Source organism: Typopeltis vanoorti, chromosome 16, assembly GCF_054136105.1.
Source record: "Typopeltis vanoorti isolate ZY-2024b chromosome 16, IOZ_Tvanoo_1.0, whole genome shotgun sequence".
NCBI lineage: Eukaryota > Metazoa > Arthropoda > Arachnida > Uropygi > Thelyphonidae > Typopeltis > Typopeltis vanoorti.
In genome coordinates, this window is record NC_143564.1 from 110207165 (window position 1) to 110230736 (window position 23572).

General features: G+C 35.1%; 1 protein-coding gene across 2 annotated transcripts in view; it reads left to right on the top strand.

Moving 5' to 3' along the window:
• Positions 1-23572, top strand: part of Naa35 (N-alpha-acetyltransferase 35) — a 440678-nt gene that overhangs the window by 171358 nt on the left and 245748 nt on the right. For both annotated transcript variants that reach the window (XM_090406587.1, XM_090406588.1), the window contains exon 9: positions 22972-23055. In XM_090406587.1, the coding sequence (XP_090262713.1) occupies positions 22972-23055 (84 nt within the window). The remainder of the gene's footprint in view (positions 1-22971; positions 23056-23572) is intronic.

Below are 23572 nucleotides of genomic sequence, written 5' to 3' on the forward strand. Positions count from 1 at the left end.
GCGATCCCAAAGACATTGAAAAAACATCTAGAAGCACTCGAGTTAGATGGATTAAAAATTGAGCAGCTGCAAAAGGCCGCTTTGTTCAGCACAGCTTTCATTTTCAGAAAGTATTTCCACAACTCATAGGCCCTTTGGTAGGGCTCGAATTAGTGGAATATAACCAGCCTTTTCTTAAGACTGAGGAAGCAAATCAAACTTTGATGAATATTATATATATGTATTCCTGAGCTTCTACTCGGTTGTAATGGTACATTTTAAAGAATAAATATTTAATGACTTAAATCAAGATAAAATATGAAGTTTTAATGAAAATGATACAACTAGTTTCAGCCTTTTACATCCTTCTTCAGGTATCTACTAAAGGTAGAACACTGTAATAAAAATTGAAGTTACAAAAAACTGAGAATTACAGGCAAAAAATGCAATACATAATTGACACAAAACGTTGTATTTTTCAAGTTCTATCTAACGCACTGTTGTTTGTTGCATGCGAGCTTGCAAGTTCTCGTGAAAACGCCAGTATTGAACAACTGCAGCATGGCTATCAGGGATGTTGTAACTCAAATTGTTGTTCAAATGTTCAGGATTAAGGAGGATTTACCTGGACTCCACAATTTTCCTTTCAAACTCATCACTGCAGCGAAAAATGTTTTCGGATTTATCCCAGCAAACTGAACTCTGTAGATCATCATGAGGATTGTTTGAGAAAAGAACATGACTGGATATGGCAGATGCACGTGATCTTTTATAGGAGATGTCTCTCTTATGCTCCTCTATACGAAGTTCAACAGATTTGTTAGTCTGTCCAAAATAAGGAACATTACAATCACACCACAACTTGTAAACACCTGGATATTTCAGGTTGTGATGAATAGGCTTCAGATAGCTTACAAGAGAATGGACTTTAGGGAGTGTAGTGAAAAACGTCCTGATGTATTTTTTAAGGACTTTAGCCAATTTATATTGGAGACTGAACTAATGTAAGGTATTGAGATGCTACCTTTAAAAACATGTTTTAACAGTTGCAGAAAAAGATATTCTAAGCAAAGGTCTAAATTTCATTCCCTCACCTAAGTTTATTCCAAAGGAATCTCTACTTACTAAAATAGAAAAAGCCAGTTCACTTATTCCTAATCATTTGGCAAAACTTCTCCGTATTGAATCCATCTTCATTATCAATAATGCTAAACCTCCAAGAGATAATCTTTCTCCTGCCGAAAGACAGGCCTTAAAGAATCTTAAAAAGAACAAAGACATCATTATTTTACCTGCAGATAAAGGCAATGCTACAGTCATCCTCAATTCTGAAGATTACCACAATAAAATACTTCAATTGCTTGAAGACAACATTACATATTCAATTCTTCAGGATGATCCAACAAGGGAACTACAAAACTGCACAAACAATCTGTTAAAAGACTACATTTGAACTTCCTCACAATATTCGCCTTTCTTTACACTCTCTACACCCTCTTATACTACACATTTATGGAGTTCCGAAGATCCACAAGGAAAACACTCCTCTTCGCCCAATTGTGGAAGGAATTGATGGTCCTACTTATAAGCTTTCGAAACATCTTGCAGAATACCTCAAGTGTTTCTCCAATAAATCTTCATCATTCATCAAAAGCACCACAGACTTCATTTCTCATATCAAAAATATTTCAATCAGCGAAAATGATATCATGGCAAGTTTTGACATTATCTCATTATTTACTAACATCCCTACAGAGGAGGTATTAACATTACTAAATGACAAATTGTCTAAAAAAAAGATATTTGCTTTATTAAAGCATTGTATTCAATCTGGTTTTACTTCAGATGTAGGGACTCCATTTACAAACAAAACCAAGGCCTAGCAGTGGGCCTTTATCCCCAGTTCTAGCAAACATTTTTCTGAAAGATTTTGAAACGAAAGCCATGTCATCCTTCTCACTTAAGCCGAAACTTTGGAGACGTTATGTTGATGGCATTTTCATCATATGGAGTCACGGACACACATCTCTCATGGATTTTCTTCATCATCTTAACAACCAGCATTCTAATATAAAATTCACTGCCGAACTTGAACGAAATAACTGCCTTCCATTCCTGGATGTATTTCTTACACGATGCTCTGATAGATTTAAAATCTCTATATACAGAAAACCCACTCATGCCAACAGATATCTGCACTGTCAATCTTATCACTTTCCACCACAAAAGCTCGGAACTATTTCTACCTTAGGACACAGAGCACACTCTCTTTTAAATGAACCAGGTGAGCTCAAAAAAAGAAATTAATCAACCTTTCTCTTATCTTTAAACAAAATGGATATTCTGAAAAAACGAATTAAGAAATTTCTTCTGGATCCTCCTAGGCAGTGTACTACGGAAGCTACCAATTTTAAAGGTAGCATCTCAATACCTTACATTAGTTCAGTCTCCAATAAATTGGCTAAAGTCCTTAAAAAATACAACATCAGGACGTTTTCACTACACTCCCTAAATTCCGTTCTCTTATAAGCCATCCGAAGCCTATCCATCACAATCCGAAATATCCAGGTGTTTACAAGTTGTGGTGCAATTGTAATATTCCTTATTTTGGACAGACTAACAAATCTGTTGAACTTCGTATAGAGAAGCATAAGAGAGACATCTCCTATAAAAGATCACGTGCATCTGCCATATTCAGTCATGTTCTTTTCTCAAACAATCCTCATGATGATCTACAGAGTCACTCAGTTTGCTGGGATAAATCCGAAAACATTTTTCGCTGCAGTGATGAGTTTGAAAGGAAAATTGTGGAGTCCAGGTAAATCCTCCTTAATCCTGAACATTTGAACAACAATTTGAGTTACAACATCCCTGATAGCCATGCTGCAGTTGTTCAATACTGGCGTTTTCACGAGAACTTGCAAGCTCGCATGCAACAAACAATAGCACGTTAGATAGAACAACTTGAAAAATGCAATATTTTTGTGTCAATTAAGTATTGCATTTTTTGCCTGTAATTCTCAGTTTTTTGTAAGTTCAATTTTTATTACTGTGTTCTACCTTCAGTGGATACCTGAAGAACGCTGTAAAAGGCTGAAACTAGTTGTATCATTTTCATTATAAACTCATATTTTATCTCAGTTTAAGTCATTAAATATTTATTCTTTAAAATATATATATATGTGTGTGTGTGTGTGTGTGTGTGTGGTGTGTGTGTGTGTGTGTTAAAGATAGCAAGAAATTTTATAAACTTGGTTTTAATCCTTTTTTCCCCCAAGTAAGCAAACAAGAAAGTTAGCTAAGTTTGCGCCTGAAGTATTTTCAGATCTGAGGCAACTCGTGGTAAAGGTGGCATAAGTTCTGATCACTTGCCTAAGTATCCCATAATACAAAGCACATCTCCTTACAGACATGTATAATGCTATGTGACCCTTCCCATAAAACATAGCATTATATATGTCCATAAGGAGATGTGCTTTGTATTATGGATACTTAGGCAAGCGATCGGGGCTTATGTTACCTTTACCACGAGTTGCCTCAGACCTGAAAATACGCCAGGTGCAAACTTTGCTTACTTGGGGAAAAAAAGGATTAAAACCAAGTTTATAAAATTTCTTGGTATCTTTAACGTATAGTACACCCAAGGTAAAAAACTTTCTACATCTTTCTCTCATCCTGAAATTTTTATTTAATAAGGTTTAAGTACCTTGTGGCAACTCGTATAGGTAAATATAAGTTCTGCATTACTTCAACTTTGGTATCACCACCTCTGGGTCTGGCTCCCACTGATGTGCTTTTGCGCAGAAGTGATCCCTTTCCTTGAGGTATGAGTGGTTCTACTTGAAGTAGGTTTTTACCTGTCTCTTAGTGGGGCCACTGCTGAGATTATGGCTCTGTCTGGTGGTGGTGGTGTGAGCCTGCCACTGGGTAGAGCCAATGCTGAGAAGTTCTTCTCAGTGACTGGGTGAGCCTGTCACTGAGTGAAACAATGCTGATTGGAGTGGAGTGGTCTGGGGTACCCTAATTTTTAGAGAGGTCTTTACTTAAACAGCACCTCAATAAAGGTTGAAACTGGTCTGGGTAGTGACCCAGGTTCAGTGCAGTGAGTCTCAAGGCCATATAAAGTTGTGAATGGCACACAGGTTGGTGCTTGTTCATCATGATGTGGGGTTTTTAATCGATTAGTAATGATGATGACCCAATATATGCAGTTCATTCATTCATTCATTTCGTATGGTGATTCAGCGGCTGTGAGCCTTTTTTATGGGGAGGTACATCACCTCAATCCCCCTATCTCTATCTGGGCTCGGGACCAGTATAGCTGACAATTCAGACCTATGGCTGGAGGGATTGTCTTAAGTATTCCTGACAGTATCTGTGTGTGTGTTCACGGGGCCAGTTTGCCTGCTTGGGGATGAAAAACCCAGATAAACTGGGGGGAAAGCCCTATATATGCAGTTTGCAGCATCCATTTAAACAATAATAATGTACTGCGCAGCTGTATGTAGAACATTATTTGTAATAATCAGAAACAGGAATACTATTATTACAAGTACCCTGAATTATGATAATAATCAAGAATAATGTAATGATTGTTTTCAAACTTCTGTGGTTGTTATTCATGATGAAGAAATGTTGCACGTTATTTTTTCATCATGAATAAAAAAGGGTAATGAGGTTTCAACAAAATCTGAATATAAGAAATTACCTACATCCTCGGTCTGAAAAGTTCTCGGCGTTGATCATAGATGGCAACACTATCGGCAAGATTTTTTTTTTCTAAGTTGGTACATCTGTCATAAGCATCCATGTGAAAATGTAAGTTATTCAATCAAGTAATTTGTTTTATACTGTTGTCTGAAGCAAAAGTGTTGTCTGTATCCCTTGAAATGGATAAAATTGAGTCATGCGGTTATAAAATTCTTTGTAAAATAAGGTTTAACGCCAAAAGAAATTCATTGGAAATTCATAAAAGTTTATGGCCACTCTTCTCTTTCATTTTCGACAATTAAGAAATGGGCTGCTGAGTTTAAACAAGGTCGTACCAGCCTTGAGATGATCCACGTGAAGGACGTCCGAAAAGTGTAACAACACCAGAAATCATTGATCAGGTGCATGATATGGTATTGGATGACCGATGAGTCAAAGTGCGTGAAATTTTTTTTTTCTATCTAAATATATCCTACACATTCTTTTAAAATGCCTAAAATAGGCATTTCAAAAGAACGTGTAGGATATATTTTGCATGAAAAAGCTTTGCGCAAGATGGGTGCCACGCTTGCTTAGAGCAGGTCAAAAACACACTCAATGAAAATCTCTGAACAGTGCTTGGAGCATTTTAACAAGAATAAAACTGATTTTGTGCTTCTATTTTTTTACTATGGATGAGACTTGGATTCACCATTACACACCAGAATCCAAACAGCAGTCAAAACAGCGGATAGAAACCGGTTGTCCAGCGACAAAGAAGGCAAAGTCGGTTCCATCAGCAGGAAAGGTCATGGCATCGGTGTTTTGGGATGCTGAAGGCATTTTGTATATTAATTATCTTGAAAAGGGTAAAACAATAACTGGGGGAATATTATTCCGATTTTTAACCAGACTAGAAGAAAATATTTGTAAGAAAAGACCTAGTTTGCAGAATAAAAAAAATCAAGAAAATTTAGAGATCTGCACTATGAAGTGTTGGAACATCCACTCTATTCCCCAGATTTGTCTTCCTCTGACTTCTATCTCTTCCCAAAACTAAAAATCTTACTTGCTGGTCAGCATGTTTCTTCGAATCAAGAGGTGATTGCAGCTGTAGAGGGGTATTTTGCAGATCTCACCGAGAACCATTACAGGGATGGGATAATAGCACTGGAGCATTGCTGGAATGAATGTATTAATCTTAAGGGAGAATTTCTTGGGGGGAAAAAAAAAATTGAAATTATAAATTTGTTTTTTCATTGTTAGGCCAAGAACTTTTCAGACCACCCTCGTATATCAGATTGTTAATATTTATCCTCGGAGAGTATTCAGGATATCATGATAACACTACCTGAAAACTGTACGTTATTATAGATAATGTGCATCAATTCATAATATCTTCATTTTTAATTTGGTTACTCATTGGGATGCTTTGAGAGCTTGATTAATTTCTCTCGCTATGAATTTTCACTGGACTCCCTACTATACCAGCTTTGCTTATTCTGTTGTATGTTGACATATTTAATTGCATTTTAACTAAAAATTGCATCTTAATAGCTGAAACTTCCTTGTTCTCTAGATTTCCCATTGAGGATTCAAATGTTTTCAGTGTTCATACCTGTTTTCATAAGCTTTAACTCTTTATTGCTGTTTTTCATACTAGACTTACTACAGGCAGTTATTCAATTTAGTTAAGGATTTCTGAAGACTTGTACTGGATTTATTTAAGGGTAATACATCAACTGCATAAAGTCAAAGAGCTGAGATTAACATCTCCAGTTCTAATATCAGGTTGAATGCCACTTTCTTTCATAATGCAATCCATATAGGTGATGAATAGAGTGGAGATAATGTGCATCCTTGTTTTATACATGATGTCACATCAAGCCATCTTCCTGTATTTCCTTCATTTCTGAAGGAAATACAGTAGACTATATATTTCTCTGTATAATGTTCCATTTGTCCCATATAATTGTAGTGTTTTGAAAAATTTCTCTGGGTCTCTTGTGATACTTTTACCAGATTTGCAGAACTTAAATACAGATTCTTGCTATATTCCCATGATTTCCCAACTATTTTTCATAAAGTGAAAATCTGATCCTTACAACCTTTTCACAATTTTTCTTAGCTTCTTTTCAAGTATGCATACATCTTACCTGAAACACTCAGTAGGGAAATTATAAATTACTCTGTAATTCACATGTTCAGTTTTTTGACAGTACCATGAGAGCTGTACTACCTTGAATTTAACCATCTGACCAGACCTTCTGAATCATGCAGTGCAGTCACTGGAAAACATTTTATACCTCTACTATACTACACTATATAACACTACTATATATTTAAGCATTTCTGTGCAAAAAATCATCTACACCAACTTTTGTTATCTACTTTTACACATTGCTTTCTTACAATTTTCTCTGTATACCCACCTTACTATTTGCCTATAATACCACATACTAATTTCATTTCTTCCTGCTGAAAACTTTCTGTTACTTTCTATTTTAAACCTCTCGAATACTCTTGTGTTCTGAACCAACATGAAGATATCTCTATCAACAAGAAGACAACCAGTGAGACTTTTCTTATTTCTTGGATTTTCTCTTCATGTGTGAATTTGTGCATTATGCTGGAACATGGAGTTAGCAATGACTAGTCCATGTCTTGAAGAAAAATCCAGCAGGCACTTACCATTATTATTAGTGTTGTTGTTTTCTCCAAATTTTCTCAAAAACATTTCTGCATGTCCAGTAACCATTTTGTACTCTGTTGTTTAGATATCCAACATTACCAATTTTTTCTTTGTCAGCTGCTTTCTCTTATTACTTGAAAAACTCCTCTCTCTCTCTCTCTCTCTCTCTCTCTCTCTATATATATATATATATATATATATGTGGCGATCAGCTTTTACTTGGTTGTTATACATTTGAAAAAAATAGATTTAATGACTCCAAGACCGAGATACATATAAAGATTTTAATGATAAATACCACTAGTTTCGGCATATAGCAGCCTTCTTCAGGTATTTATAAAGGAAAGGAATACTAATAAACATTGAATTATTTAAACAAGCTGGAAATTACAGGTACAAATTGCCTCACATAATCGATACATAAAAACGTTGTATTTTTCAAGTTGTTCCAACTGGCGTGCCATTGTGCGTGCAAGTTCACGTGAACGCCAATATTGAATAACTGCAGCATGGCTATCTGGGATGTTATAACTTAAATTATTATTTAAGTGGACCGGATTCAGTAGGATTTCCCTTGATTCTACGATTTTCCTTTCAAACTCATCTTCACAGCGAAAAATATTTTCTGATCTATTCCAGCATACAGAGTGGCTTTGTTGGTCATCATTAGGATTATTTGAAAAAAGAACATGACTAGATAACGCAGTTGCATGAGATCTTTTGTATGAGATGTCTCTCTTATGCTCTTCTATGTGTTGTTCAATAGATTTGTTAGTTTGACCAAAGTATGGGATATTGCAATCACACCACAATTTATATACTCCAGGGTACTTAAGGTTGTGATGAGTAGGTTTTGGATGGCTGATTAGAGAGCGGATTTTTGGAAGTGTGGTGAAGAATGTCCTGATATTATATTTTTTAAGGACTTTAGCTATTTTCTTAGAGACTGTGCTAATGTATGGAATGGAGATGCTACCTTTAAAATTAATAGTCTCTGTTGTGCACTGCTTAGGAGGGTTCAGAAGAAATTTCTTAATTGTTTTTTAAAAATCTCTATGTACAGAAAACTTACGCATACCAATAGATATCTGCATAATCTTTCTCATCATTTTCCACCACAAAAACTTGGAATTATATCTACCTTAGGACACAGAGCACGTTCTCTCTTAAATGAACAAGATGAACTACAAAAAAAAAATGAATCACCTCACTCTTATTTTTAAACAAAATGGATACTCTGAAAAAACAATTAAGAAATTTCTTCTGAACCCTCCTAAGCAGTGCACAACAGAGACTATTAATTTTAAAGGTAGCATCTCCATTCCATACATTAGCACAGTCTCTAAGAAAATAGCTAAAGTCCTTAAAAAATATAATATCAGGACCTTCTTCACCACACTTCCAAAAATCCGCTCTCTAATCAGCCATCCAAAACCTACTCATCACAACCTTAAGTACCCTGGAGTATATAAATTGTGGTGTGATTGCAATATCCCATACTTTGGTCAAACTAACAAATCTATTGAACAGCGCATAGAAGAGCATAAGAGAGACATCTCATACAAAAGATCTCATGCAACTGCGTTATCCAGTCATGTTCTTTTTTCAAATAATCCTAATGATGACCAACAAAGCCACTCTGTATGCTGGAATAGATCAGAAAATATTTTTCGCTGTGAAGATGAGTTTGAAAGGAAAATCGGAGAATCAAGGGAAATCCTACTGAACCCGGTCCACTTAAATAATAATTTAAGTTATAACATCCCAGATAGCCATGCTGCAGTTATTCAATATTGGCGTTCACGTGAACTTGCACGCACAATTGCAACAAACAATGACACGCCAGTTGGAACAACTTGAAAAATACAACGTTTTTATGTATCGATTATGTGAGGCAATTTGTACCTGTAATTTCCAGTTTGTTTAAATAATTCAATGTTTATTAGTATTCCTTTTCTTTATAAATACCTGAAGAAGGCTGCTATATGCCGAAACTAGTAGTATTTATCATTAAAATCTTTATATGTTATCTCGGTCTTGGAGTCATTAAATCTATTTTTTTCAAATATATATATATATATATATACAGGATGATTATAATTAAAATTCATATTTTGAAAGGCCATAACTGGTAACTACTCAGCAGAATACACACATCATCATGCTAATATTTAACATGATGATGTGTGTGTGGCAGTGGAATTTATTTTGCTCAAAAAACTGTTAGTTCTCAAAGTTGCCACCAGGGCAATATGTGGTACTGCAATACCATAGTGGGTAATTCAAAATGTCACAAAATGTTCAATATGCTGACCTCCATTGTCAGCAACATGCTAAAATTTCATGCTTCAAACACAGAATGTAGAGTTTCACTTGAAATATTGTGGCTATGCCATGTAATGCTGATCTTGAGGTTCACTAAGTTGGCTATGTGTCCACAATAGATGTCTTTGAGATGCCCCCACAGCTAAACGTCACAAGAGTTCAGATCTGGTGAGCATGTTGTACAAAAATGGTGGCTGATGATTCTGTCCTTGGTAAAATGTGTCTGAAGCAACTGCTTGACAGGGATGGCAATATGAGGAGGGGCACCACCCTGCATAAAACTTGTTAAATCCAGGCACTGACATTGTTGAAATGTTGGAATCATTAGATTGGCTAAGAGAGATGCATATCACCGCCCATTAACAGTGCAGGTAACGAGACCAGTGAGACTGAGCTCCTCAAAAAAGAAAGATCCAGTAATGAATTCTGCTGTAAAACCACACCGAATAGTGACCTTCAAGGAATGAAGTGGAATATGTTGCATAATGGGTTTGCGATTGCCCAAATTCTGCAATTGTGCATATTCACCACACCACCCGGATAGAAGTGAGCTTCATCAGTCCAGAAAATGTTCCATGGTCAGTCATTGTCCAGTTCAGTCTATGCAAGAAACTGCAGGGCAAATATTTCTCATGCACCCCAGTCAGGATTGAGCAATTGCTGAATTTGAGAAATTTTGTAAGGATAACAGTGTAGAATTTGTCTTACAACTTTTGTGAACCATGTTATGGATTTGTCTAAAGACCTTGCAATATGCCATGCACTGCTACTTCCTACGACATTTGCCATCCTTTCTTCCTCTGATGCTGTGGCTACTTTCTCCACTGTTTGCTGTTCGATGGGTTTCCATCCTCAGCCAGGCTTGACATCTAAGAAACCTTTCTCTTCAAATTTCTGGATCATTTTGCATAAACCATTTGCAGTCATAGGACCCATTTTTAATCCCTTGAATGTTCTGAACTTTTGCAATGTTGCCAAGACAAAGTTGTTATTTTGGTAAAACATCTTCATGAGAAGTGCACGCTCCTGGTAATGGTGGCATCGTGCTTTAACATGTTGTCTGCTCACATACAATGAACTGATGCATTCCACAGCTACCTGCTTTTATAGAAGCTTATTTTGAAGCATACATCATTTTAGACATTTGTCATTGGCATAAATGGTATGGGGTGCAGCATTTCCCTGCATACTGGGAGTGTCATAAGTAATTTACATGTATTGCAGTGTCATGTATCACCCTAGTGGCAACTTTTAGAACTAATGATTTTTGCACAGAATAAAATTCCATTGCTGCACCACTCATCATCATCTTGTTACATATTAAATCGTTCTGCTGAGTAGTTCTTTCAAAATATGAACTTTAATTTTAATCACCCTGTATATCTGAAAATATGAGACTTGTGTCACACACATACAGTGTCTCTCACAGTCAATTTCATCTGTTTAATTTACTTGATTAGAGTAAACCAAATTAAATTGTCTCATTCTATGATTCTTCTTGTATTGAGTTGAAATATGCATCAATTTAAAAGGGAAAATGATTTTTGCAAAATAGCTAGGCTAATATTGTCTATGGCTAAACCTCAGAAGTCTAAAACACTGATGAATTACTGTTCAGGTTACCACTTTGTGAAATACTTAACAAGTTACTAATCATTCTGCAACATCTATGTCATCTGCTTGCACTTTTCTGTTAGCAGGTTAGTCAGTAGCCATGTTGGTTATATCCCCCACCTTACTAGCAGGCATTGAACCATCAGACTGGAGGAAACTATCTTTGAGGGAACTAATGTATGCAAGGATGAAAGTGTGGCATCTCCACCCTTCAGAGGAAAGGCCAAGTCTTTGTGATGCTGGGTGCTGTTGGATTGTGATAGAGTGGAATTTTATGAACTCCTATCTTATCACAATCTAACATGGGTTTCCAAACAAAAAAGGGAGATAAATACAGTAAATTGCCTCTAAGTGTAAAATAAGTACTATGTATATATATATATTTATCAAACATGTTCTGTTATAAGAGGTTAAATAAGTATGTATTTTGTGCCACTCACGAATGAAGTTAAATTAATATTGAAAGTGTAAAACATTTGCAGAGCATTATAAATAACATGTATAAAAGAATTATAGAATGTAAGCACAAATTCAGCAGTTGGGGGGGGGGGAGTCAAGTCCAAAGGTCACGGAGCCGTAATGCGAGGGAGCGGCTTGCCCCAAGCATACAACGTGACGTCAGCGTATGTGCGATAGTGGGGAAGAGAATGGACGCCATGACGTAATAGCACGTGAGAGTTCGCTGGACATCGATTAGGGCGAGAAACGCCGAGAAAAAAAGAGGGAAATATAAGGGTCATGCGACCCTGAAACGAGGCTTTTTTGTTCTTGGATCTCCTGTGTGTTCCCCTCTCATGGTGGCAAAGGGGTGCCGGTCCCCCCCCCCCAGTACCGGAGGGATTTTGATTAAGGCAGTCGTGGTTCTCGGCAGCCGTATTCTCCGTGAAAAGAAGCAAGTCCGGCTGTCCACAGAAGGCCAGTTTCCTGTGAACCTATGAAGCACTAAAGAACCGAAAAGGGAAGATAAGTAAACTTTGTTTGTGTTTCACAGAATATGAAAATGAAAGATTTGTGACACGTTAATATGTATGGAAAAGGAACATTAATGATATAGGATAATATTGTATTACTATCACTTTAGAGGGATATTGAATTTAATCTTACTATCTGTCGATGTGTTTAAGTTCGCTTTTATATTGAATGAAATTAAGGATATGTTTAGAGTGAAGAATTGACAAATTATAAAGAGATTGTGAAAGATATGAATGTTATCTTGAGTAGTCTGACAGAGCTACGGAGTTTTGGAATAACTGAGATAATAATACATAAATAATGCATTAGAGAGAGTGTTAATATAGTTCTTACTTTAGATAGCTGCTACATAATATGTTATAAGTATAAGAGTAGTGTTTGAATGTTTTATGCTTTGTATGGATCTTTCTTAAGATGGGATTTGAATTAATGTTATTAAGTGTATCTACTTTTGAGAATTAATAAACCTTGCTTTTGATTCTAACAAAGACTTTCTGTGATTCTGGAATCCGATGCACCGCTTATAAATTATAATTGCGAACCTATGCGGGATATTAGAAAAGGGTATATTTTGGTCACGTCTGCAGAGTTGATAGGTATCATTAAGTACTGTCCTGAGATTACCTCTTGGTTGTTATTATTAATAATCTAATAGCGCTAAGTGGCACAGCGAAACAAATAAATTTCTTGGCGTTTTATGAGGGGTAAATCTCAGACACTCTGATACTCTGGTACTGCCTCGATCTCGAGGAAATTCCATTGTCCCTCAGAGGTACCATGTGCTACCCGATAGAGTGTATTATGGAGATATAGCATAAAAGGTTAAAATAGTTGTGATAAGGAAGAAAGCGACACAACAGTGCCTCTGGGTGTAGATAAGTTTCACTTAATGTAATACCGCCACTCCAGAGCAAAGAGATTATTTAATTTTTTTAATTTCTTACAAAACACGAAAATGATTGATGTTTTCAGATTTATGTTCATCTAGCATTTCTTCATTTTTGAGGATACAGCTTTAAGACGATTATCCTGTAGATAGCTGCTAGATAATATACAAGGAACAAACCTAATGGTAATATCTTGTAGAAGATATTCATCTTATACTAGCATTTGTGTTTGCTCTGATGTCCCATGTCAGAGAATTCCAGTGTAGAATCTTCTTATTCTAATCTTTGGCTTAAAATCTATCTAATCCATTCCATACCTCATTTTTCTGCTTGAATATGGAAATATGACTTATGCTAATGATTTAGTTCTCATTATCCATGCAGGAAAGATCCAGCTCTCACTAATGACTTGGTCATGATGCATGGTAGCATACAATTCGGAAAGGAAATGTGCTATGTATGAGATCCTTTTGCCTCATGCTTGGGGGTAAAGGATAGACATAAACAATTTTTTTTTTTTTTTTTGTGAAAAGTATAATTTAAAGTATTTTGTCCATATAGGCCAATTTTGGTTTTAGTTGAATCATTTTTATTGCCAAATTTAGCCAAACAGTACAAAACGATGATAATAATTCTTCACTGACTGCATGAAATTTGGTAAAATGAAATGCACGATGAACATCAATATAATATTGATGTTCATTAATTCCATTTTCCACAGAATGGCTTGTCTGTCCAAAATATGTAATTACGTTCACAAGGTATCTGGTAAACTATAGCATATTTTATGGTCTCCCAAAAATTCATAAAGAAGGTTATCCAGTAAGACCCATTGTGAATTGTATTGACTCTCCCACCTATAGAATTGCTAAATTTCTTTCACATTTATTAACTGTCCATATCAGACAATCCAGATCATTCATCAAGAATTCCACACATTTTCTGGTGCTATTAAACTATAGCACCAGCCTATGATAGAGGTGACAGTTTGTCTTTTGTAGATGATAACAGACGAGAAATTCTGTTGGTAGAAAAATATGGGAATAAGGTGATACTTCTTTAAAATTCTGCAAAAGACAAACTGTCACCTCTATCATAGGTGACAGTTTTATTAAAGTATGCTTCTATAATTAGTTATAGAAGCATACATTTTGTGTGCTCTATTAATTGAAGACTTGATAACACCAATTTTTTGAGAGATGTGATGAGCAGACTTCTGATGAATGTATCTGCCATTAAAAGATAGGTTTTCAATAAATACTGGTTGACAACCAGAGACTGTGCGAGTAAGAAGGAAGCATCTTATTTAATTGTTTAATTTGTGTTTTTGTAGGGTTATAACTAATTTCTTGACAGGTGGAAGTATCCTGTAAAAGGCAGTCTATTTTCTTCTCATAGTTGACCTTATCCATTACCACTACAGCTTTTCCTTTATCCACTTTCAAAATAGATATATGGTTCTTTTTTCTTAATGAAAACAGTGCATGGGTTTCAGCACTAGATAAATTACATAGAGGTAATTTGCTTTTGAAGAGTAAAGCAGCAACTTCAAAGCACAGTTTATTAGCATCTTCGGTGTATTTTATACAGTATTTTGGTAATATACTTGTATGTGTGCAACATAATAGTAGCAATCCTCTGTCTTAGTTATGTTTACAGGTTTTTTTTTTTTTGTTTTTTAAGTATCAAGATTTATAACATTATTATTTTTTATATAAAAATATATCTCTATAAAATTTTTTTTTAATGTTATACACACTTCAGTAGGGTATGAATGGGAGGGATATTATGTTTGCAAAATATTATTGCCTGTACGGCTTGTGTATCCGTTAAGTCTCTGTAAATGTGTAATTATTATTATGATACAGGTATCTCCATGGAGTAAGAAGATTCACTGTGAGAGTTCCACGCTAACCCATATGCACAAAATACTTATCATACTTTCCTTAAACTCATTCACTGTCAGGACACTCAACTAATTATATTATGACAATCCATTCAATTATCCACCACTCTCCAAGCAAAACTCAAATCAGCACACCTTACTAACTGCACTCTTACACAAGTATCAGATTTAACCCCTAGTTTTCTCTCTCTCTGTGTTCATCATGTATTGAAAAATCAAAATCAAATTCCTGACATATACCCTCGGGGGGGGGGGGGGGGGGGTTGCATGATCTTATGATAGTACTACATGAAAAGTTACATCATTAAACTTCCTATAAGCAATTTTCCTCCAGATTAGCTATCTGTCAATATTCCAGTATTATCAGAACTTATAGTTCTGTCTTCTATAGCACTTTTTACTGTATCAGTCCACCTGTAAAAATAATCATAATTTAAAATTCTGAATATTTTTACAAATTATTTATGTTAGTATGTTTATTAGTTTTGGTTTCATAACACGCATTGTCGACACTTGCAATGTGCCCGTTATTGATGTTATTTTGTGAAAATGAAATGTGAAGCATAAAAAAAAAAAAAAATTCATATACTTACTGGATTTTGATAGTTGTGTTACTTTCAGAAATTTCATTGTAGTTTAAAATATTAAATGCTGTGTTTTATGAAGACATTCTCTTGTCGCTAACGGAGACAACTTGTCAGCCATTATACTTAGCTTCTTGCTTGCCACTTTCATGGAGTGCAGGTGCTCGCCGAGGAGTTTGATGGGTGATTGACAGTTGACAGAGAGAGCGTTCGGTAAGAAAAGAGAATGAAGGCTGGCAGATATTTGAGTTCTGAGGAAATTAAGTTTTTTTTTATATGACAGTCGGAGGAAAATTAATAGTATATTCCGAAAAAGGAATTGTAGAACTGTGAGTTTTTAAAGTGGAGGAATTAAGACTGTCAATAAGTACTGGTAAATAAAAGAAGATATTGCTATTGATGTTCTAAAGGAATGTTCAAGGAAAAGCTGATTGAAAATTTCATCTGTTTTAAGGATGCCGGATCTATTTGTTATTTCTACTGCAATAAGAGACTGAATTTAGCAACTTAGATAAAGCAGTAGAAGAAACTTTTTTTTGCTGATACAAAAATTAACAAAAATTGAACTGCATGAGGTAAGAGTACCTATACTTCAGTAAATTCAGAATATCTTACTTCCATTTTAGAAATTATAGACTTTACAACCATGTTATAAATAACTCTTTTAATTTCCTGACGTTTTGATCTTCAAATTAAGATCGTCATCTGGAGCATATACAAATATACAGGACAAGCTGAGTTACATTACATACAGTAGATAGAGAAACAATGATTTGATCAAAGGTTGTTCTACTGGCATGACCTCTAGTGAAAAAAATAAAAATAAAATAATTATTTAGAAACTACATCAAGCTAAATTCTATTTATGATAACATGAATAAACATTCTTTCTTACAGATAGTTTTCTTTCAGTAATAATGACAGAGAAACTGACAATGAACATTTTGTTATTGTGTAAACAAAGTGTTTAGTCTAATGGATGTGATGAAGTACTGTATTTTCCGCTGTATAAGATGCATTTTTTTACCTTAAAAATTCATCTTAAAAATGGGGTGCGTCTTCTATAATGAAGGTAAAGATTGTTTCCTCTTTTCAAAGTCATACGCACTCCCTTTTATGTTCCAAGATCTTTGTAGGCAGTTAATGGTGCAATCAAATTGATGCGTGACCTTCATGTGACTTCTAGCACGTCATTAGCTAAGAACGGGGAGTCCCTATTCAAGTTTCATAATATCTTATCTGAGTAATCAGTTACCGATGTTTATCAGTATTGAGTTGACGTGTTGAAATATTTTGTGTTCAGTTTGATATTTCCCCGTAGATTTTAGTGATGAAAAAAGACAGGCGACATTCATATACTTCAAGTTACAAATTGCAGGTTGTAAAATGCAGAAGAACATGGGAATAGGGAAGCTGAAAGACATTTTGGACCTCCGCCTACAGAAAAAATTATTAGAACTTGGTGTGGTCAGAAGGAGATTAGTACAATTTGCATAATGAAAAGCGCACGGAACGTGGAAAAATTGCGAAGTGGCCAGAACTAGAGACTGAAGTTTTGAAATGGGTGCAAGAAAATCGGCAAAATGGCATTGCCATTTCAACAAAAATGATTCGTACACATGCAGTCAAAGTAGCCTGTGAGGTTTTTTCCAGAAAATTGTATTAAATTTCTTGGGTGCATCTTATACACCGGAAAATACGGTATATGTTAAAGAAATCAGTAATAGAATGAGTTAGAAAATGGGTGATCTCTTAAGTGTAAGATTATTTTAAAAGGCCTTGGATCCAATTAATTTTTGTAGTTATGTAATTTTGTTTGAAGTGTATATATATTGTTTTTGTTTTATTAAATGTCTAATTTTTGTGTTTGATCTTGAGTCAGTGATTTTTTTGGATTCTGAAAGAAACAGTAAAAAGGTCATTGCACCAATCGGATTGAACCCCTGTGTATATATAAATACACTCGGAAATAGAAATAATTGTTATAGAGAAAATCTCATAAAATGAGGATAAATTGAAAAAAAATTAATAATAATATCATCTCTAAACACACCTACAACCTGGGTCTTTTTCCTGTCAACCTGGCAGAGAACACTTGTTTAGCTAATCTTTCCTCTCCTATTCTGTTTTAAGTGGCCATACCACTGAGATTAGCTCTGCTAACACATTCCTGAATGCTAACAAAGTCAAGTTCTTTTCTAATATTCTCATTTTTAATATAATACTGCCATTGATGCCACCTGTTCAGTCCCCAAATCTTTCTCTCATATCTGTAAAATCTTTTCTGTCAATCTTATAGAACCCCTTTTGTAACTTGCAAGTTTCTCTTGTTAAGATATTTAAATATCTTAACAAGATTTTGTGTATGGAAAATATTATTGCTGTTTTAGGTCATTGAAAATGAAATAAAAACTGTATAGAAATATTGCTACGTTAATAAAATTATGTTAAAATGATATTTTACTGTAAGAAGAATATAGTAGCAGTGTTTTACTCGCCCTATTAGTGACTGACTAATTAGACTGTTCAGCCTAACCATGCCTCACAGTTCAAGTCATCGGTGGAAATGGCCTATCATTCAGCACCATGAAAAATCGCAGGATGTGCATACCTTTCTACACTGTTGCAATTAAAATAGCCGTAGATGTCTTTTTTTATGTACTGATTGCAATGAAATAATCATCAGGTGGAAAAGAAACTTCATTGCACTGCGAACAAACAGGGGGGGTGCAAGATCTTATGAAATATTGTGAATGAGTTCAAAGCAAAGGATGATGGATACTGCATGAATGTTTGCTTGTCATGATGTTTAAGACCTCATTTGATGAGTCTAAGGACTCCATGGAGTAGCCCATAATAATAATAACAATAATAATATTCTTTCAACTGTTCCATTTTTTATACCACTCCACAAATATAAAAAATCTATCTTCTCTTCCATGTGCATCAGTTGTTCATTTCCATACCATAGTCGAGCATATGTTGCATTCTCTCAATCACCTGTGTGAAATGATATCATCACAACTGGGTATCACAAAAAATGAAAAGAAGTTTTTTCGGTAATGGTAGACTGGATACATTTGTTCACAGTGCAATGAAGTTTCTTTTCCACTTATTGATTATTTCATTGCGATAAGTATAAAAAAAACATCTACAGGTATTTTAATTGCGACAGGGTAGAAAGGTATGCACATCTTGCCGATTTATCATGGTGCTGAATGATAGGCCATTTCCACTAATAACTTGAACCATGAGGCATGGTTAGGATGAATGGTCTAATTAGTCTGTAACCCACAAATCTTCAACCTGTCCTCATAACGTTCATTCTATAGGTCACTCACATCTGGATCTCTCCACCTCCTCATCCCCAAGGAACCCTGGTGCCCAGATCTGTACGCAGTAGTCAAGATGGGGAACTCATCAAGGCTCGATAAAGAGGAATAATAACCTGCTTGTTAAAGCATTCTTCAGTAACCAAGTAATCTTGTGAGCTGTTGTAGCCACTTGTGCTATGTGCCCTCTAATCTTTATCTCCCTATCCACTAATGCTCCCAAATCTCTGACTTTGTTCTGTGTACAGTTCTATCAATGTGGTATACAGCTGATAATCTTTTCATCCCAAAGTGCATAACCTTACACTTTGCAACATTAAATTAACAGTCCTTTGCCCAGACTGCCAGTCTATCCAAATCATCCTGCAAAATTTTAACATCATCTGTATTAACTATTACTCTATCCAACTTTGCATCATCAGCAAACAACTGAACAGTTCTTCTCAGATCCTTTCCTATATCATTAATGTGCAAATTAAACAGTAGCTGTCCAAGAACAGAACCCTGTGGCACACCAGCCACTCTCATCCACCTCACCAACCCTAAATCCATCCCCATGTGCTGCAGTTTATTAGAATTAGAATTAGTTTATTGATTAGAATTCCATGAGGTATCATGTTAAAGGCTTTTGCAAAGCCCAGCAGTATCACAAACCCATTACCTTTATCCAATCATCTGTCACTGTATTATAAAACGTGAGCAAGTTACCGAGGCACGACCTACATTTCACAAAACCATGTTGCACCCCATATAGTATCCTATTCTGTCTATTCATTCCTGTATTTTGCTCTTGACCAACTTTTCCAGTACCTTGACTATGACTCCTGATATGCTGATTGGTTGGTAATTTGCTACGTCAGACTTGGAGCCTTCTTTATGCAATAGAACTCTTCCCCCCCTCTTTCCGCCCACTTGGACTAACCTAGAGTCGAGACTTAGATTAAATAACGTGGTCAAAGGCACTGCCACTTTCCTAGCACCTGCTCATAAAACTTGAGATGGTATAATATCCAATCCTATAGTTGTATTCACATCAAAGTTCTGTAATATGCTTTGCACCTCCAGTTCATTTCCCTCATTTTCCATATAAGCTTTTCCCTGCCTTGTTACTGCAATGTTTCCACCTGGATGATATGCTCTTGCAAAGTGTTCACTTAGTAATTCTACTGTTTCAGCTGATTCAGTTACCTCCCTGTCATCATTTATTAAATTCATTCTGCCATAAACATTCTTCCTTTTACTTCTTACATACTAAAAGAACTCTTTTTTTGGATTATCTTTGGCCTGAAGTTTTCCTTTGTATAACAGGACTATATCCTTTCCCTGCTTTTTGTCTTACTTGCCACACTAGTCATCATTCTGGCCTGTGTTTTTTACTGTTTGTGTGCCTGCTGGTCGCCTTTCTCCTTGAATCCCCCCCCCCCCCGCCACATTAAAAAAAAAAAAAAATTTATTGTAGCTCTAGTTTTGTGATGGTATCCATCAGTTTAACTCCCACTTGATTTATTCTCCTGACTCTAAGTATGCAGTCCACTGTTATTTTCCTCAAACATTTCTTTACCACTTCCCATGGAATATCAATTCCGATCTCAGCCCTTGCAGTTTCATGCCATATCACTGATCCAAGTGATCTGCTAAGTTTGTCATACTTACCAGCCTTGTAATTCCACATATACTCTCCTCTTAATTGAAAATTCCACACATTTAACCACCTCCTAGGTCAAGACCCTATGATCATTCTCACCAGTTGGTAGCAATGTGATCATATTGGTTATAGACAAATTCTCTGATATAATTACTAGATCTAGCATGCTCAAGCCCTGTACATTCCATCACATGCAGCCTCAGTATTCCTTAATAAGGAATAATTACCTGAGTTACTTCCTTCCAATCTATGCTCCTATAGTTGAAGTTCCCCATAATAATTACCTGTCCTCCACTCATTGATCTTATTTGCTAATGCACACTATCCTTTTCATTCCCTGGTCTATAGAAGCATCCAACTGTATATTTTGTTCTGCTGGCCACTCTCTCACACCAGGTGGCCTCAAATTTACTATTTTCACTGGCCTGCAGTTGAACTTTTCCTCTCTTTGGTTGCAGTTCATTGGCTATCATAATAATGAGGGAGAGTTGAAATAATTCCGTTTAAGAAATAAGGAAAAATATAAGGAATGAATTACTGTGTTTTGTAATTCCTTATATGTTTAAGTTCCTATTGAGAAATTTATATTTTTGCTGTTGTAAATTTTGGTATTTTGAGTGAAGATTAGATGAAAAGCTATTTGTTTATGTGGAACTGACAGCTGTCGAGTAAATATGCTGGAACATACCATGTATGTTGCTTTCATTTCAGATGCTGTTTTTTTCTTTTTATTTATTTTTTTATGACACAAAGACACAAGGGTCATATTGTGCCAGAACACAAGGTCACAGTAGTACATATGGTAATTGGTTAGTAGGACAATCATAAACATCTGTATCCTGGGTGGGATTCAAACCCACAGTCTCTTAGCTGGAGAGTGGATATACTAACCACTCAGCCAACCAGGCCAGCCTGAATAGCTGTATTTTATGAAGAAAACTGTTAATGAGTTTGTTACTTTTTTAAGTCTTAACTGAATATACATGAAGTAAGGTATAAGTTGTCATTTTATTGTGTGATTGTGTGCAAGAAAATTTGTTGCTGCTGTTTCCATTAATGAATTTAAGGATTAACAAGAAGCTTGTGTTCTGATTTTCCAGAGCAATATTTGGCAAGTTTTCTGTGATTGTTTGAGTCTCTGATTAAAATGTGTTAACTTCTGCCCTTGCAGATATTTTGTTTTTTAAGGTTATGAATGTGTGCATGTGAATGAATAAAATGGTTACTACTGATTTTAATACAAATTTGTTATATATAAGTATATATATACTTTGTTAATAAAATATGTAAAAAGAAAACTTAGTTTTCATGTATGTGGCATTTGTGAAACACCAAATACATAGGCCTGGGAAAAAGAACCTGTAAAAGTTAAGGTGGAAATATATACAATAGATATAAAGAACCTCTAAAAAAAAATAACACTATCATATCCTTCCATTTTCTGCTTATCAACTAAACTTTGCAACCCACACACCTTCAATCTATCCTCATAGGGAACATTCCATAAACTTATCACCAGCTTGGTCACTCATCTCTGGATCCTCTCTGCCACCTCCTGATCTCAAGAAACCCAGGTGAATCAAATCTGTGACATATTGGTATCATAATGGCAAGTTATTTAAATCATCCTGCAGAATATATATATCACCTTTATCAACTATTGCCCTTCCTAGTTTTGAATCATCAGCAAACAACTGAAATCCCCCCCCCCCTCCTTAAATCATTTTTATATCATTAATATGCAAATTAAATAGTGGTGGCCATAGTACAGCACCTTCAGGCAGTTCCACTAGTCACCTTCATTCTCCTAGATTCCACTCTACCATATACTACTCTCTGCTGTCTGTCTGTCAGCCTCCCCATCCATGCGAGTGACTTCATATCTGTTCCTATTTGCTCCAGCTTATGTAATAGTTTTCCATGTGGTATTCTATCAGATACATCAGGGGGATATTTTTATTAAGGGGATTATTAATGTATTAATACATGTATTAATTCTTATGAGAAAAGCTTCATCCATTTGCTAAGCATCACCTTTTTTTTATGCATACCTTCCTTGGTAGGTAGCATGGTATGTGCTACCATGTAAAACACCAAATAGTGGTAGGTAGCATGGTAAGTGCCATAATTGAAAAAAAAGAAATTTGCATTAAATGTGTGTTGTTTCCTGTTATTTTGTTTAGGATTTTGCTTTATGCTATATGAAACCCTGTGTAGAGCTTTGCACTAAGCCCTACACAGTTTCATGTTTGCCCAACTAACATTTATCTTATGTTGAAATATTTATTATTTTTTTTCTGGTTTACACAACTTCAGATCTCAAATGAATTTAAACATTTTTTACAGCATGAAATAGCACTGGCCATTTACTCAAGAATCAAATTTTGTAGACTTTTCTACCAAGCATTGCTGCTTTTCAATAAAAAGAAGGTATTGCTTTTCTAATAGGCTATTATTTTGTATTTAGAAAATTCTGAATCTCACTTTTATACCATCTTTTATTAATATTATCTCTTCACTTTTTTTAAACTGCAGTTTTGAAGTAGACAAATAATATGCCGTTAATTCAACTTTGAATTTATTTAGAGCAGTTTTTTTTTTTTTTTTAAAAATCAAGAATACAATCAGAACTAGTTGTTAAAAGTTTTTTCTCTTGGTTATAAATTAAATTAAAGATGCCAAGAAATTATATTCTTGTTTAATCCTTTATCCAAGTGGAAGCAAAAACAAAATTTGTACATGGAATATCTTCATGACTAAGCTGCTTGTATATAGAAGCTTGTGACTTCACATTAATTGCCTTAGAGTTAGTTGTTCAAAGTTTTTTTTTATTATTATTATTTTCACTTGATTATAAATTCAAATTAAAGAAGCCAAGAAATTATATTTTTGTTTAATCATTTATCCAGATGTAGAAAAAATACAAAGATACTTAACTTGCTAACTT